Consider the following 14,485-nt stretch of genomic DNA (forward strand, 5'->3'; position numbering starts at 1 on the left):
TCAAGTAAAGCCTCCTGGCCACCATTGTTTTCTCCGTCTCTTCTACCAGTACATCTTAATTCCATCCTTATATCTCACAGTGGCCTCCCTTTCATTATCTACTCAGAGTGGCTGAAAAATAATCTCCTTTCTTTCCTATACTGCCCATGGTTTGTTGTAATGGTTCCCATTCCCCCTTTTAAATTAAACAGTCTTTAATCTAATCTGTTGGAAGGAAGCTGTAATGCTTCTCTTTTTCTTCTGTGAATCTGAGCCATCCATTTAGATGGTTTGGTTACAGCGAAAGAACCTGTATCGATGTCACTGGAGAGAAGTTGTATAAAGGCTCTGGGAAAGCAAAGGAAAAGAAAAAAGTAAAGTAAAGATGAAACAATCCCTAAAAGGAAAAGGCAGGCTCTGGGAGGCCCATCCACACAGATGACAGCCAATAAGGCTTCCCTGTCCCTTCATGAATTGAAAGGGCAAGAAGTAGGGAGACAACCAGTCAGGGCTTGGCCTCCTTTGCGGGGCCATAAGGAAAATACAATTGCTAAGCAGTAACTTGTCTTCAGTTTCTGAAATGAAAGGCTGTGAAGAATAAAATTGGATATTAACCTGCTAATATATGTGGTCCATGATCCTCTTTCACACTCAGCTCAATTTATCTGTTTTGACATCATTAGTTTGTTATTTTTTACTCTGCCAGCAACACTTAATGATGAAGGATGGAAGCTGTGGACCTATTATATTTTAATAAAGATGATAGAAAAGAAACAACCTAAATACAGAGCTATCATTTCCGGCACTGGTAGTATGCTTATTATGCTGTCTATTTTGCCCAGTTTGAAATATATCCCTATAAATATATAGTGTGTATGCAATAAAAATAAATGTATGGAATCATATGTGTAATCCCTGTGGATCCACTCATCTGAGGATCAGTGCTGGCTATTGGTTTTAGCAACCTATTAAATTTATACTTGATGACAAATCTGAATGAGAATCTCAGGAGGCTTCATTAGGTGACTTATAAGGAGGTGATGGGCGCAGTGATGGTGGTGCAATATGAGTGGAAATCAGGGATTAAGTGCTACAGAGGGACAAATAATGGGCACTATCAGATTGCCTGAGACTAAAGATAACAAAGTCACTACAAAACCCCAACAAAGAGCCTAGGAAACCCATGGGGTGAATTTTAATGAGTATTTCAATATCAGGCGTAAGGACAAGAAATGAGTTTATCAAAGTCTCAAATTTAATTCTGCCTTTCTCTTTGTGTCCTGGTCCAGTCTTGGTTCCTCTGACAGAATCTTCAAGTGAAGAAAAATGATGATGATGATGATGACGACAATGATATTTTTTTCACTCAAGCCCTACGAATCAGAATCTTCAGTCCTTAACCTATATCTTCACTGAGCTGCTCCTCTTCAAAGAAAAGTAAGAGACATTAGGTAACACAGATGAGAAGCTTAAAAAAATATGTTGAACCTCCCTGATCCAAAGCAGATTTTGCATTTGCATAGGAGAATCTTGACTTCTCAAAGAATCTCATCAACTCACACTGAAGTAACTTTCTGTTAAAACAATGTATAAAATAGTTCTGGACAGGCAACCCAAAAATGGTGGTTTTTTATTTTTGTTTAAAAAGGGATTTTTCTTCATTCATCAAAGAATAACTCTTACATCCACCAGTCTCAAATCCAAAAACTGTCTCAAGATTTATGAGGGATTATGTTTGGTAGGGTATGAAAAAGGAAATTGTTCCCTAGAGATTTGTCTAATTAGCCTAAATCAAGGTGAATTCTGAATGTGTTAAACAAACCAAGAAGACTTGCTAAATCAGGGCTTGAGTCCTTCATTGCTTTAAAGAAACACCTGCAGAGATAGGTGGAGGCTGTAGGCAAATCAAATTTGGTCTTGGTTCCACTCAGTGAGTAGGCCAATTCAGTGCACCATTGTGGTTCAGATCTGGAAATGGTTTAGATTAAGCATTACTTCTCCCACCAAACATATGTTTCCTTGTTAACCAAATTAATATTGCTTTTCTACAAGCGAAAACAAAGCAAAAGCAGAAACACTCCTGAATACCAGATGCTCCAACTGAATTCCATTCCAGAGCAAGGAATACATTCCTCTTCCTCCCCTCCCTCTTCAAACATGCATGCATACACTGACCCCATCACAAATATTTTCTCTGCTGGTCTTGATATCTAGTGCTTCCTTGTATTCCTTGCTCTGAATGAACTTTTCATGCATCTCAGAAAAAAGCAATGTCTGGATTACATGGAAAATATTTCCAGTCTTATTCTGCATGAACTGGAATTCCCTTCCCCATAGTAACAAGAAATATGGGCACTCTTCGGTTCATGGTGACAAGTTAGATTTGACTGGAAAGTGTTTCTCTTTGAAAAGAGACACCTTGCTGCTATTGCAAATGGACAAATATTTAGGATAGTACAGTATTCATTCTTTAATAAATAATAGAAAAGATTAGCAAGGCAGCAAAGGGGCATACATCAATTGTACCCCAAACTGACCATTGGGGCTAGAATAGCTAGCTCAGACAGGTACGTTTTGTCAGAGTACCCAACCTAGTCTAGGCTTCGGTCTTGTGAGATTGTGGGTGTCTGTTGTTACTATGGTTTGATACTTTTGCCCTTTTCTTCATTTCATTTTCTTACTCTTTGAGTTGTTGCATTTCCTTTGGCTTCCTCTACATACAGGTGACACCAGCAATTAAGTACAATTGGGTTTTGTTGTTACTGTTAAAACAACAAAAAACAAAGATCTTAACAGTCACAGCAGACCACAGCGCAACAAAATGAATTGTATATAATTAGAAGTAATGGAGGCTGCCTAATAGGTAGTTATGAGGGTTTGACACTACCATCTGTATATCATGTGCAAATGCACACATGTGCACCAGATCAGTCACATAGTTCCATGCACTTTCCTCTTTCCTTGTCTCACATTACAGCAAAACCTGTGAGAAAAACCAGCATCCCTTTCTGTTGTGCACCTATGAGATAATCTCTCTGTTTCTTTTCCCAACATTTTTGATACAAGCTTCTCTTTAGCAGATGATGGGTTTTATGGATAGGAGCTTTGCCAAATTCTTTGGAGCTTATCTCCCACGCTCCACTGTTCCTATTAACTATGCTCACCTATGCATGAGGTATCATTGGTTCTTACTGGGTGGCAGTGAAGTTCTATATCAGAGTAAGGGGTAAGGATAGGGATGAGGAATTATCTGATTTGGAAAGGGCCAGAAAGTAATGCAGGGAACAGTTTTCTGTGCAATTACTCCAGAGCAATTGTATTTAGGCACATAATTTGCAATACCTGAAGTTGTGTTCCAAATAATTAATTTCATCTAGAGAATCTCTTGAAGCTGTTCTACTATTTGCTATAGTAATGTTCAGTTGATTCATGAAGCATCCCAAGGATTTCTGGAGCAGAGTTAGTCCAAAACAGACCTGCTGGTGAGACCAAGAATCTGCACCCTTGTCCAAGTGCAATGATTTTCTAGTCCCAAATGGACAAACAGGGTCAAGGAAGGGAATCTGAGGGTTGCAGATTTGCCTCTCTCCTCTGCCAGCAGTAGGCTTTCACATTTATCCTATAATCCACATGTCAGAGGAAGGTTCTGAATTCCCCTGTCCTGTACAAACAAGAAAATGGGCATATACCAGCAGACAGTCACATTCAAAGCCTGCTCTTGTGGAGGATTCATAGAACCTGACCTTGTACAGCTGCAGGACAGCTGTTCTACAAAAAGGAAGGTCTTCTTTGTGAGGAAAATTGTAATGAAGTGAGCAGCCTGCATGTAGATATTTTGGGGCTGCCATAAAGAGGAGACACTCATCTGATGCTTTAGTCGTTGGTGTGAACCAGTTCCTTTAAAGTAACAATGGAGACCTGAATTTCATGAATTCTAGAATTAGCATTCTATCTGCTGCTTCTGTCATACCACAGGTCCTCTCACATTAAGTTATCTTAATGTTATTAAAAAATTAAGTATAATATTCCAGAGATGACATTGGAATAAAAATTCACACCATGATTGTTGATCTCTCTTTCAGCACTCTGAGAAAAAAATATATTGTCTACTTTATAGCTAAATATTCATAGAGTGGAAGATGGAGCCAAATCAGTGATATGGGCAAAATTTGGATACAACAGCTACAATTAGAACGTAACCCCATTCCTGTTATGAAAGGTTGTAAACTACTCAGTTTACAAAATGCCCAAAGCACATGTTTCTTCAAGAACACTAAACCTGGATATATTTTGTATCTGTGGGCATTGATACAGTACCTAATCTGGCAGACTTAAAAAATATACCCTTGGACTATTCAGCCAACTGTCACTACCTTTTTTCGCAAAATATTAATATCAGGCACCTTTTCTAGTCTGATTGCACAGGAAAGGATTTCAACGTGTAATAAGGCTTGGGGATGTGCTAACATTAAACATGACTCAAGTTGTAGCATTTGAAAGGCTGCATGATTTTTATTTGATTTGGTCATAACAACATTTGAAACATTCCCAGATTGAAGAAGATTGTGCCTTCACTACCCCAAACATATCCAAGCTTCTGTTTCTATTAGGCTTGACAATTTCTGAGCACAAACATACAAAGCATGAAAATCTTACAAATACTATATTGTGAAGATCACAGTAGTCCAGGTCGACATATTTAATATGCAGAAACCCAGACCATCACTAGATTGCCTCCAAGACCAGTGGCCACCTGGCATTTTGTAGCCCAAATAGATACAGTAGCCCTACAAGAAGTGATACTGCTCCATTCCTTCAGTTCTTAAATATATTTAGTAAGCTCGTTCACTTAAGACACTGATTGCTTTCCTTTTAAGTAGTCCAATAATTTTACTCAATTGCTTAAAGCTTCTGACCGTAATGCCCAGCGCTGCTCAGAATGGGTTCCCTAAAAACAGGAGATGGATAGATCTGGAAAAAAATAGGAATTGCAGGAATCCAGAAGTGGGTGATCACCAATGAAACAGAACTTAAAATGGTTAGGGGGTGGTTGGTAGAAGAGTAGAAGTTTACTGTTAGTTAATTCTGAAAAAAGAAGCTTTAAATCCTAACAGTGCTTAAGCACTTATTTAATACTTGGGATTTTTAAGAGGTAACAGATGAATAACAGTAGCATGTAGGTGGATAGATGGTATACCAATGCCATCTATTTACATGTTACCTTGTTGGAGTTCTAAAAGAAGGGGTAAATGTAAACCCTGGGAATGAATCCATAAAGGGTGACATGGAGAAGTTTCAATTTTGGCGGCTTACAGGTATGGGCAGCAAAACACACAAAACTTTTCTTTAAAATGGGGAGGGGGTTTTAAAAAACAAAATATATATTAAGGGTTTTAAAAGAACCAATATTGTTTGCATTGAGCCAAGTGCAATGGAGTGCATAGTTTTAATATCTTTGTATGTTAAAGATTGTTAAGAAGAAGAGAAAAAAATCTATTTTTGTTGCAAAGTCCTCTGTTCTCAGGGACTCTAAATAAATTGGGACAAAAGAAAAACCCACCTTTGTAAGTATGGGGAAAACTTTTTCTGTTTATTTTTTCATTTGTCTATTTTCCTTTTTCTTGTTTATTTTTTAAATTCTTTTTAAAAGATTGATAATAATTGAGGATTGGTTGTTGTTTTTTTCCTTTTCCTCATTAGTTTTGTCATTTTATGGGAGGGCTGAAGGCAAAAGTTTTGTCATACACAAAAATAAACTTGTAAAAAAAACACTGTATCAGGTTAAAACAATTGAAGACAATTAAAAAAACCTAAAAAACCCTAAGTTGAAAAATATTAAAAATACAGAACCTGGTGCTTCTTACAGTATAAAATACATTAAAATCTCTATTATACATAGTTTATGAATCAATTAATTGTTATCATAAAGCACATTTTAGGAAACACGCATTATCCCTTCTTTATGTTTAGCTGAAAGGGGCAGCGGGCTTTGTGGTCAAATGCACCAGCAGCATCTGGCAGCTTCTCATGGATTGTCCCGGGTTGCCGAGCGAGATGGATAATGGTGAGGTTGCCATGGCAAAGGGGGAAGGTTCCTACTGGAACAGAGGCCATCTTGGGTAGACTTTGTTTCTCTGGCTCCTTTCATCCTTTTGGCACCTTCCATCACTACCACTGCACATCCTTCTCTTCTGTGTTTTTCTTCTGTCTTGTTTTTCCCCTAAAAGAGCTAAGCAAAAGTTGACTTTTGGTGTTTGGCCTTCATTTCTATCCCCCACCCCACTTTCTTGTAAACCAGCCTAATTGCAATGTTGGGGACTTTTCCCTTCTTTTTAACTCTGTCTCACATATATATCTATTGTTCAATGGCTTCTCTTTGGAATGAGGAGCTGATCTATGAATTCACCAGCATCCCTTCCTTGGAACTCCTTACATTCCTACCCCCAGTTGTAACTCCTGCCTGCCCTTTTCCACAGCCTTATTGTCTGTTGAGAGGAATCTTTCCTCTCGGTTCCTTGTGAAATTGCAAGGCAGAAGAAGGATCTGTGTGTAAAGCAGGAGCCAGACTCAATTCATACCCTGCCCCTCACAGAGCATGGGATATTGACTGGAGAAATTCTCACTTCAGGGAAGGACCAAGATGGATGACTTTGCCTTACTCTCAACATGCTTAACTGGCCAGCTGACATAGTGCCTTTGTAAATCTTTTGTTGAAACAGATGGACCATGTGCTCTGCCTGGAGAGCGGGTGCAGGAAATTCCACCCTCTCCTACTGTAATCCATGTGCTTAATATATGGGAAAGCAATAAAAGCCTAGGCTTGACCAGAAAGAGGGAGCTACTTGGGCTAAACATGGTGGTATCTAGTCCTCTTTGGCCTGGCTACTGCTGCCCCATCCAAAAGAGAGGGTGAAGGAATCATAACTCCAAAATAATCCTGAAGACCATACGAATCCTTTCTCACACACCCCAAAAGCATGCCTGCACTTGGGCTTCTCTAATCCCCCTTTCTGCATCCCCAAGTCCTCTGTTTGCAGGAAAGGGTGGTTGCTCAGTGACCTTCTCCCCAGTGATGCTCATTTGTGGGTTCCTTTGCTGACCCAGGAGGATGCTAAGGTTCCTTAGGGCCCAAGACAATTTCATTTGGCGGGCAGACATCTTTGCTGTGTTTCTGCCCTATAAATGTATCAGCATCCACTTTGCTGTCCCTTGAGCTCTTGGTTTGGAGAAGTCAGCTGTCTCCTGTTTGGCTACCAGTGGGCTGGTAATGAGCCTCAAACCCTGCTATGGAGCTGCTTCTTCCTCTGACCTCTGCTTTAGAAAAACAGTTGAGCCCTTCTGTCCTTCCTTTCACAAGGTACCTTTGACAACCCACTTGGCTTCCCCCTTTCATGCCCTCCATATGCCCCCCTCCCCATTAATCTCAGACCCACATCTCTCGCTCGGCAGTAAAACCTTGAGATCCATGAAACTGCAGCTTCCCAGACTGCAACCTACCCCTGCCCCTTTGAACAAGTTTCTTCCTTGTTTAAGAAACGCAGTATATATATGAGTACAGTACAGTATATATATATAGTACTAATGGAATTTGGTGTGCTTTTTCTCCTTATCCCCGACACCCTTGCCTCTTTTCCTGGAACCCTAAACCGCCCTTTGTGTCTTTCAGTCTGTTTTTCCAGCCCCCTCCTGCTGCTGACCCCACCTTTCTGCACTTGAAAATAAAGGGTAGCTCTTTGTCTGTTTTTGTTCTTTCTAAAGTTTCTTCCTTGTCTAGCAGAATGCAGGTAGCCATATGTTATAACTGTCAATATTGCTTCACAACAAAAATATATATATAGGAAAAAAGAAAAAAAGAAAAAAAAAGAAAAATCCGAACTGTTTTATCATTTTTGCCTGAGCTTTCTTCGGCTTTCTCCATTGGAATGGCTTATTGTGTTATGTGAATTTTAAAAAATGAAATAAAAAATGTTTAAAAAAAATTTAAAAAACAAAAAAACCCATATATTTTAAAAAAGAAAAAAAATCATCGGCTTCCCTCTTCCCATTCCCACCAGTTCCTTCCTCAGAGCAGAGATGGGAAGCCCAGTGGAGGGAAGTGCCGAGGGCTCCAAGATCATGTATCTGTGTCTGTATTGGTGGGTGAATGGGGGGTTCAGTTTTCCTTATTCCCCATTCCCCTGCTTTCTGGAGGAGCTGCTCAGAAACATCAAGATTAGAATCATTTCTTCCATATTCACAACCTGTCAGCATTTTGGTCACATTTTAAAGTGCCTAAGAGGTGTGTCTATACATATATATATATATATATATATATATATATATATATATATATATGTATGTATATTTGTGTGTGCATATATATATATATATGTGTGCATAGCACAGAGAGTAGTTCCTGTTTATTTGGGACTGAGCATCTTTGTGTCATGTCTGCTGATGTGTTGAGAGGTGGCTGCTGATACAGCTGCTGCTCCTCCTGTTAAGCCTTTGCGTACCTTCTTGCAACTTCTTCTCTAAGGCACTTTTCTCTTTGCAAAGCTCACTTCTAGCTGAGGAGAAAAGCACTTTTGCGGAGCCAGCAGGGAGGTATGCCCTGGGCAGGGAGAGGACTTAGCACTATTTAACTTTATCCTCCATTGCTCTTAAATCAAACTCTCCTTCCCTCTTTGTTTATATTTGGCTAGAGCAGCCTAACAATAAAAATAGGGGCATACTGCTGTCATATTTCATGTGACAGGAAATATGAGTGACAAATTTCACATTTGCCATTGAACAGACTTATTTCAAAGGTTGTTTAGGCACCTCTGGGTTTCCAAAAACCTACAATGAGTTTGCCAGAGTCTGCTGTGATAAAGGGGCCTAATAATTAGTGGTCTGATATCCTGGGAGCTCAGCAGCCATTCCCAAGGGAGAATCTAAGGTGCTCAATGCTAGGAGGAAAGAAATCTTGCTCCTGTTTCCCATGAAGACCTGGGGGAGCATCTCTTCCAAATGGCATGGAGTTAACTGAGATGGCAAGGCCAGCAGGTCTGCTTTGTTCCCCAAATCATTTTCCCTAAGTTTTGTAAGGTGTTTAGTTGTGTCTTCCACTTCTTGCAAAGGTAAAGGATGCCATTCTGTTTTTCCTTGATCGGAGAATAGGGCCACACTCCCTAAGGCTACAAGATCTAGTGCAAGAACACTGGAAGGCAGTGTAGACATATTGTACAGAAAACACTAACTTTTGGGTGCTATCTAATGGCCATCCAGATTTTTGCAACCCAGATATGGTAGCCTTAAAGAGCGTGTTCTTCTCTAACCCACTCAGGATATTTACAGGAGGGCTCTTTTACCCCTGCACAAGAACCCCATTTTGATTTAGTCCTATGTGGATATTAAGATAGGAACTCTCCATTTTGGTACAAAGACAGGGGTCCCTTTTTTTAAGTTTTCCCAGAAGTGTGCCAAGCTAAGGTGTCCCACCTGCCTAGTCTAGACTCAAAATGCACATATCTGTTTCTATCCATATCAGCCTGATGCTTCAGAGCAGCCATCTCCAGCTCTTTCCCTTGACCCTTTAGTGCCCTTCCACTCCTTATGAAGCTGTTGGTTTGCTACTGGTTTGGTTCTGAAAGCTAAAGGAACTCATAACCCTGCAGCTGAATTAAGGGAAGTGCCTTAAACTGATGCCTTTGCTGCCACCAGCGAACAAGTTGAGACAGGAAGAGAAAACGATCAAACTTTATGCACCCAGCTTCAGAAATGTGAACAAAATATGTTTACAGAGATTACAAACAAATCGCCTCCAGGTGGAGGGGCTCATGGGAGCACCTTGGTTGCTAGCCATCACGACTTTCTACTTTTCCCCACCTGCAGGTTCTATACAGGGGAAGATAGCTCAAGTCTGCAGAACAGTTCCTCTGCTAACCCGCCTGCATTGCACGTAGCTTCCCCCCCTCTCACCCTCGCCCCAAAGAAGGGAACCAGCAGCTGTGATGTGGTGGGTCAGCTCCTCCAGCCCCAGCCCCAGCCCCTGTCCCAATCAGCCCTCGGCACTACCCCTCCTTCCCCAAGTGCCACTCTCCGAGCGGGGTGTAATACGCATGTATTAATTACAATTTTTCCATAATAAAAGTTTATAGATGCAGCACCTTCTTTAACTGATTGAATTAAAGAATGTTATTGACTGTAATTGTTTCTGTTTGTCTTCCTAGAGAGAGAGAGAATGAGTGAATGAGAGAGAAAGAGAGAACACACACATGAGAGAGAGATTAATAGCCATGAGCGCTGATGTAGAAAACATCCAGGATTGGGTGTGAACAAATAGTTATTTTCTGTAGGTCAAGATAGTAGTCCTAATTAAGATCCATCTAAGCCTATTAAGTATGTTTCATCCAGGGTATATGCACATTTGGGTATTTGTTTGTTCCAGAAGCCCACCTCTGGCATTCCTTTGCACTGACACCAACCATTTGACCTTCATCTCTTTCCGGCCTCAATATTAACATCATTAGATTTCTGATACAAATGTAAATCTATTTTTGCTAATGAAAACCCCAACACCATGGCCTGAAACCTCTAATTTCTTCAAGAAGGAAGATCCTGTGAATGTGACAAAATTATTATGATCATCTGGGGAATTGGTAAGTGAGAACAGTAGTAGGTAAAGGTAGATGGTGAGTGCCATTTTTGGCAACTAACTCCAATTAATAATTGGGGTAGAAGGGGAGGCATAATCCTTTCTTGGGATCTTCTTAGGTGTTTCTCAGCACAACTCCAATTCCAAGATGTATCTTCTTAGCAGGGTTTCTGGTTCTTTCTGGTTGCCCTTTGCCTGGAATTCAGTGGGATGGTCCTCCCTTGCATGGTACAATAATACACCTTTCATCTTCTTTAGAGGGCATGCAGCTTCTAAAGGGCAATGGGATTAAAGCAAGCAGTATGGGATTCAATTTCCAAATATCCCCCATTTTTCAAATTTCCTCACCCCACTTTCCCTCTGAATTCTTGAGCTTTGTTTTGCATTGGCTTCAAGGGAAGGGTGATTTTGAGCAAAGAAGTGGCAGGCAGGAAAAATATCAAGTCTTTAACACTTCTCCCTTTTCCCTCCTGTGCTGTGGATTTTAAAGTGTCATAGCACAAGTATCCACAAAAGGTCTGCATGTGATGCAAATAAAAACAGGCAGCATTTCAACTGCACCACAGTAGTGATCATCTTGACTTTCTTAATCATCCCCTGGGGACAGGGCAATACAGCAAATAGTCATGAAGACCCTCACAGGAAGCAACTGAAACTTTCAACATATAGATCTTTTCTATTAATACCATTTGAGGATCATGGAAATGATAAGTGTGAGTAAATCAAGAGGTGCAGTGATTCTCACATCACTCAGTTGTATGAAACCATAGAAAAATAGATGCTCAGGTGAATGCACAGGTTTAAAAAGTCTGCCTTTCTCTGTTTACCAGCTTGGTCTCAACACATCTGGGGATCACAATGGAGAATTTGTTACTTGTTGCTGATCAGTGACTAAAATACAGAGATGTAACTTGACTGCAACTGTTTAAAATGGATGAGCCTATTTGTCTCTGTATAGTGGGATTTAAAACCAGCACCTTCCATATGGGAAAGGTATCCATTTTTCATTATGTGCTCTAAGTTGGTAATGGCATCCATTGCTTTTTAAAATATGGCTACCCTACTTTGCATTATAGGGTTCTTCAACAATACATACAAACACACCATCTCCTCTGTACATCTATCAATTCTAATGGCCTGGTAGGAGTTTCTCCTGTTTGCTGACCTTTAAGCCATCCAATTCATTCTGTGGAACCTAAGCAGAATATTTCACTGATTGGGCCTGCTATGGTTCGATTAGTTGTTTGCTTTGGAACCATGTTATTTTCACTAAATTCTGAGCAAAAAGTTTAATTTGATTTTGGCACTTCAAAGATTTTACATAAACAATAATGGCTACATGAAACTATGTCACTAACTTAAAGAATGATTGGATAATAAACACTGGTGGATATCCACAGGTTTAGACTGTATTCAGTTATAGTTTACTATCCTTTTGGGGTTTGCATGACAGAGCGGTCACAAATTTCCTACCTTGGCTAGATTCTGGGCTAAAAGATAGTTGGCTAAGACTTGGTTGTGATTCAATATGTTATGCAAACCCAAACAGATATCCTAGATCAGAGGTCCCCAACCTTTTTTGCACCAGGGACCGGCTTTAAGCTAGACCAGTTTTCCATGGCCCGGGGGGGGGGGGGGGGGGGGGGGGCCTTTGGTCATATGGGGGTGGGGTTATGGAGGGGTGGAGCCAGGGCCGCCATCAGGAATTTTGGGGCCCCATACAGCCTAAGTGTCTGGGGGGCCCCTCCCCGCCATTTTAAAACTACTTTATTTTGCGACATACCAATTATGTATGAAATTTACCTTCTTTGGGGAGGGGTGAAAGGGGAGAGTAAGAGAAGAAGGAGTGAAAGAAGGGAATGAGGGAGGAAAGAAGGGAGGAAGGAAAAGGAAAGCAAGAAATGGATGGAGGAAAGGAAAGAAAGAAAAAGAAAGAAAGAAAGGGGGAAGGGACAGGAACAGAGGAAGGAAGCAAGGAAACTTATGAAAGGGGAGAGTAAGAGAGGAAAGACTGAAGGAAGGGAGGGAGGGAAGAAGGTAGGAAGGAGAAAAAAAAGAAGAAATAGAGGAAGGGAAGGTAAAAGAGAGAAAGAAAAAGAGCAAGAAAGAAAGAAAGAAAGAGAATGAAAGAGAAATAAAAATAGAGAGGGGGAATGAAAGAAATGGAAGGAGGGAAGGAAGGAGAGAAAGCAAGAGAAAGAAAGAAAGCAAGAGAGAGAAAAAAGAATGAAAGAGCAAGAGAGCAAGAGAGCAAAAGAAAGAGAGAAAGAAAGAAAGAAAGAAAGAAAGAAAGGCAACTTCAAAGAAAGGCTCACTGAGCATCTCTCACTCTCTTTCTATCCCTCTTTCTTTCTCTCTCTTCCTTTCTATCTCTCCTCTTCCTTTATCTCCTCTCTCTCTCTCCCTCTCTCTTTCTCTCCCCCCTCTCTCCCCCCTCTTTCCCTCTCTCCCTCTCTTGCTATCTCTCCCCCCTCTCCCTCTCTCTTTCTCTCTCTCCCTCTCTTGCTATCTCTTTCTCTCCCCCCTCTCTCCCTCTCTCTTTCTCTCTCTCCCTCTCTTGCTATCTCTTTCTCTCTCTTTCTCCCCCCTCTCTCCCTCTCTCCTTCTCCCTCTCCCTCTCTTTCTCTCTCTCTCCCCCCCTCTCTCTCTCTCTCCCTCTCTTGCTATCTCTTTCTCTCCCCCCTCTCTCCCTCTCTCTTTCTCTCTCTCCCTCTCTTGCTATCTCTTTCTCTCTCTTTCTCCCCCCTCTCTCCCTCTCTCCTTCTCCCTCTCCCTCTCTTTCTCTCTCTCTCCCCCCCCCTCTCTCTCTCTCCCTCTCTTGCTATCTCTTTCTATCTCTTTCTCCCCCTCTCTCCCTCTCTCTTTCTCCCTCTCCCTCTCTTTCTCTCTCTCTCCCCCCTCTCTCCCTCTCTCTTTCTCTCTCTCCCTCTCTTGCTATCTCTTTCTCTCTCTTTCTCCCCCTCTCTCCCTCTCTCTTTCTCCCTCTCCCTCCACTCACCCATCCCGGGGGTCTTTTTCGGACTTGCCAATCCAAGTCACGCAGCCTTGCGGAGCTCCTGGTGGTCTCTCATCCCCGAATCAGCCAGGTAAACACGGCCCCCTCTTCCCTGGCCCGAAACCAGCGAAGGTTGGGGGAATTTCTGCGCAACCCCGGCCACTTTCGGGGTTAAATTCCTCTCCCCGCCCTCTCCGCACCTCCGAAGGGAGTAGGGCAGCGTTGCTGGGCTGGCCAATTCTGGGCAGGGGGCGAATTCCTCCCGGGGGGGTGGAGGTGTGGATGTGTGCGTGTGCCCAGAAGGCGTCCAAACTTTGCCCGGCGGAGCTCTGCAAACACGAGGCAGGGAGGGAGGGAGGCCGTTGCCCGGCCAGCGGGCACCAAACAGGGCAGGGCTCCATGGGAGGGGAGGGGGCGCCCCGCGTGGGACCCCCCCCCGGCGGGCTCCGTCCGGTCGGGAAAAAGGAGGGCAGGGGTCTCTCGGCTGGGGCGGCGCTGGGGGCGCTCTGCACACGCTCAGGGGGCCCGAAGCTGCGTGTGAAAGGGAAGGGGAGGGGGCACCTCGCGGCTGGGGGCTGCCTGGCTTTGTGATTTTGGCTGGGGGGGGAGTTAGGAAGGTCCTACTTCTCCCCCCCCCCAGCCAAAAATTCAAAGCCTATCTGCTGGATACGGGCGATGAGTGGGACAGAGCGGCGCGGAAGCCTCTTGCAGCAGCTGCCACAGCCACCGGCTTCGGCGCCGCTCGTCCCGCTCATCGCCCGTATCCAGCAGATAGGCTTTGAGTTTTTGGCTGGGGGGGGGAGAAGTAGGACCTTCCTAAGTCCCCCCCCCAGCCAAAAACTCAAAGCCTATCTGCTGGATACGGGCGATGAGTGGGACAGAGCGGCGCGGAA

The 14,485-nt window shown here is 42.5% G+C and overlaps 1 protein-coding gene across 13 annotated transcripts in view; it reads left to right on the forward strand.

Annotated features, from left to right (window-relative positions):
- NFIX (nuclear factor I X) overlaps window positions 1–10,150 on the forward strand; it is a 293,988-nt gene extending 283,838 nt beyond the window's left edge. For 12 of the 13 annotated variants that reach the window (XR_011558168.1, XM_070741617.1, XM_070741621.1 and 9 more), the window contains one exon: window positions 1,269–10,150. Coding sequence is in view for 8 of the 13 variants with exons in the window: in XM_070741628.1 (XP_070597729.1) it covers window positions 1,269–1,309 (41 nt within the window). In the remaining 5 variants the exon portion in view is untranslated. The remainder of the gene's footprint in view (window positions 1–1,268) is intronic. The other variant, XR_011558167.1, reaches the window with a different exon arrangement.
- The last annotated feature ends 4,335 nt before the right edge of the window (window positions 10,151–14,485 follow it).

Source organism: Erythrolamprus reginae, chromosome 2 (assembly GCF_031021105.1).
Source record: "Erythrolamprus reginae isolate rEryReg1 chromosome 2, rEryReg1.hap1, whole genome shotgun sequence".
Lineage (NCBI taxonomy): Eukaryota > Metazoa > Chordata > Lepidosauria > Squamata > Dipsadidae > Erythrolamprus > Erythrolamprus reginae.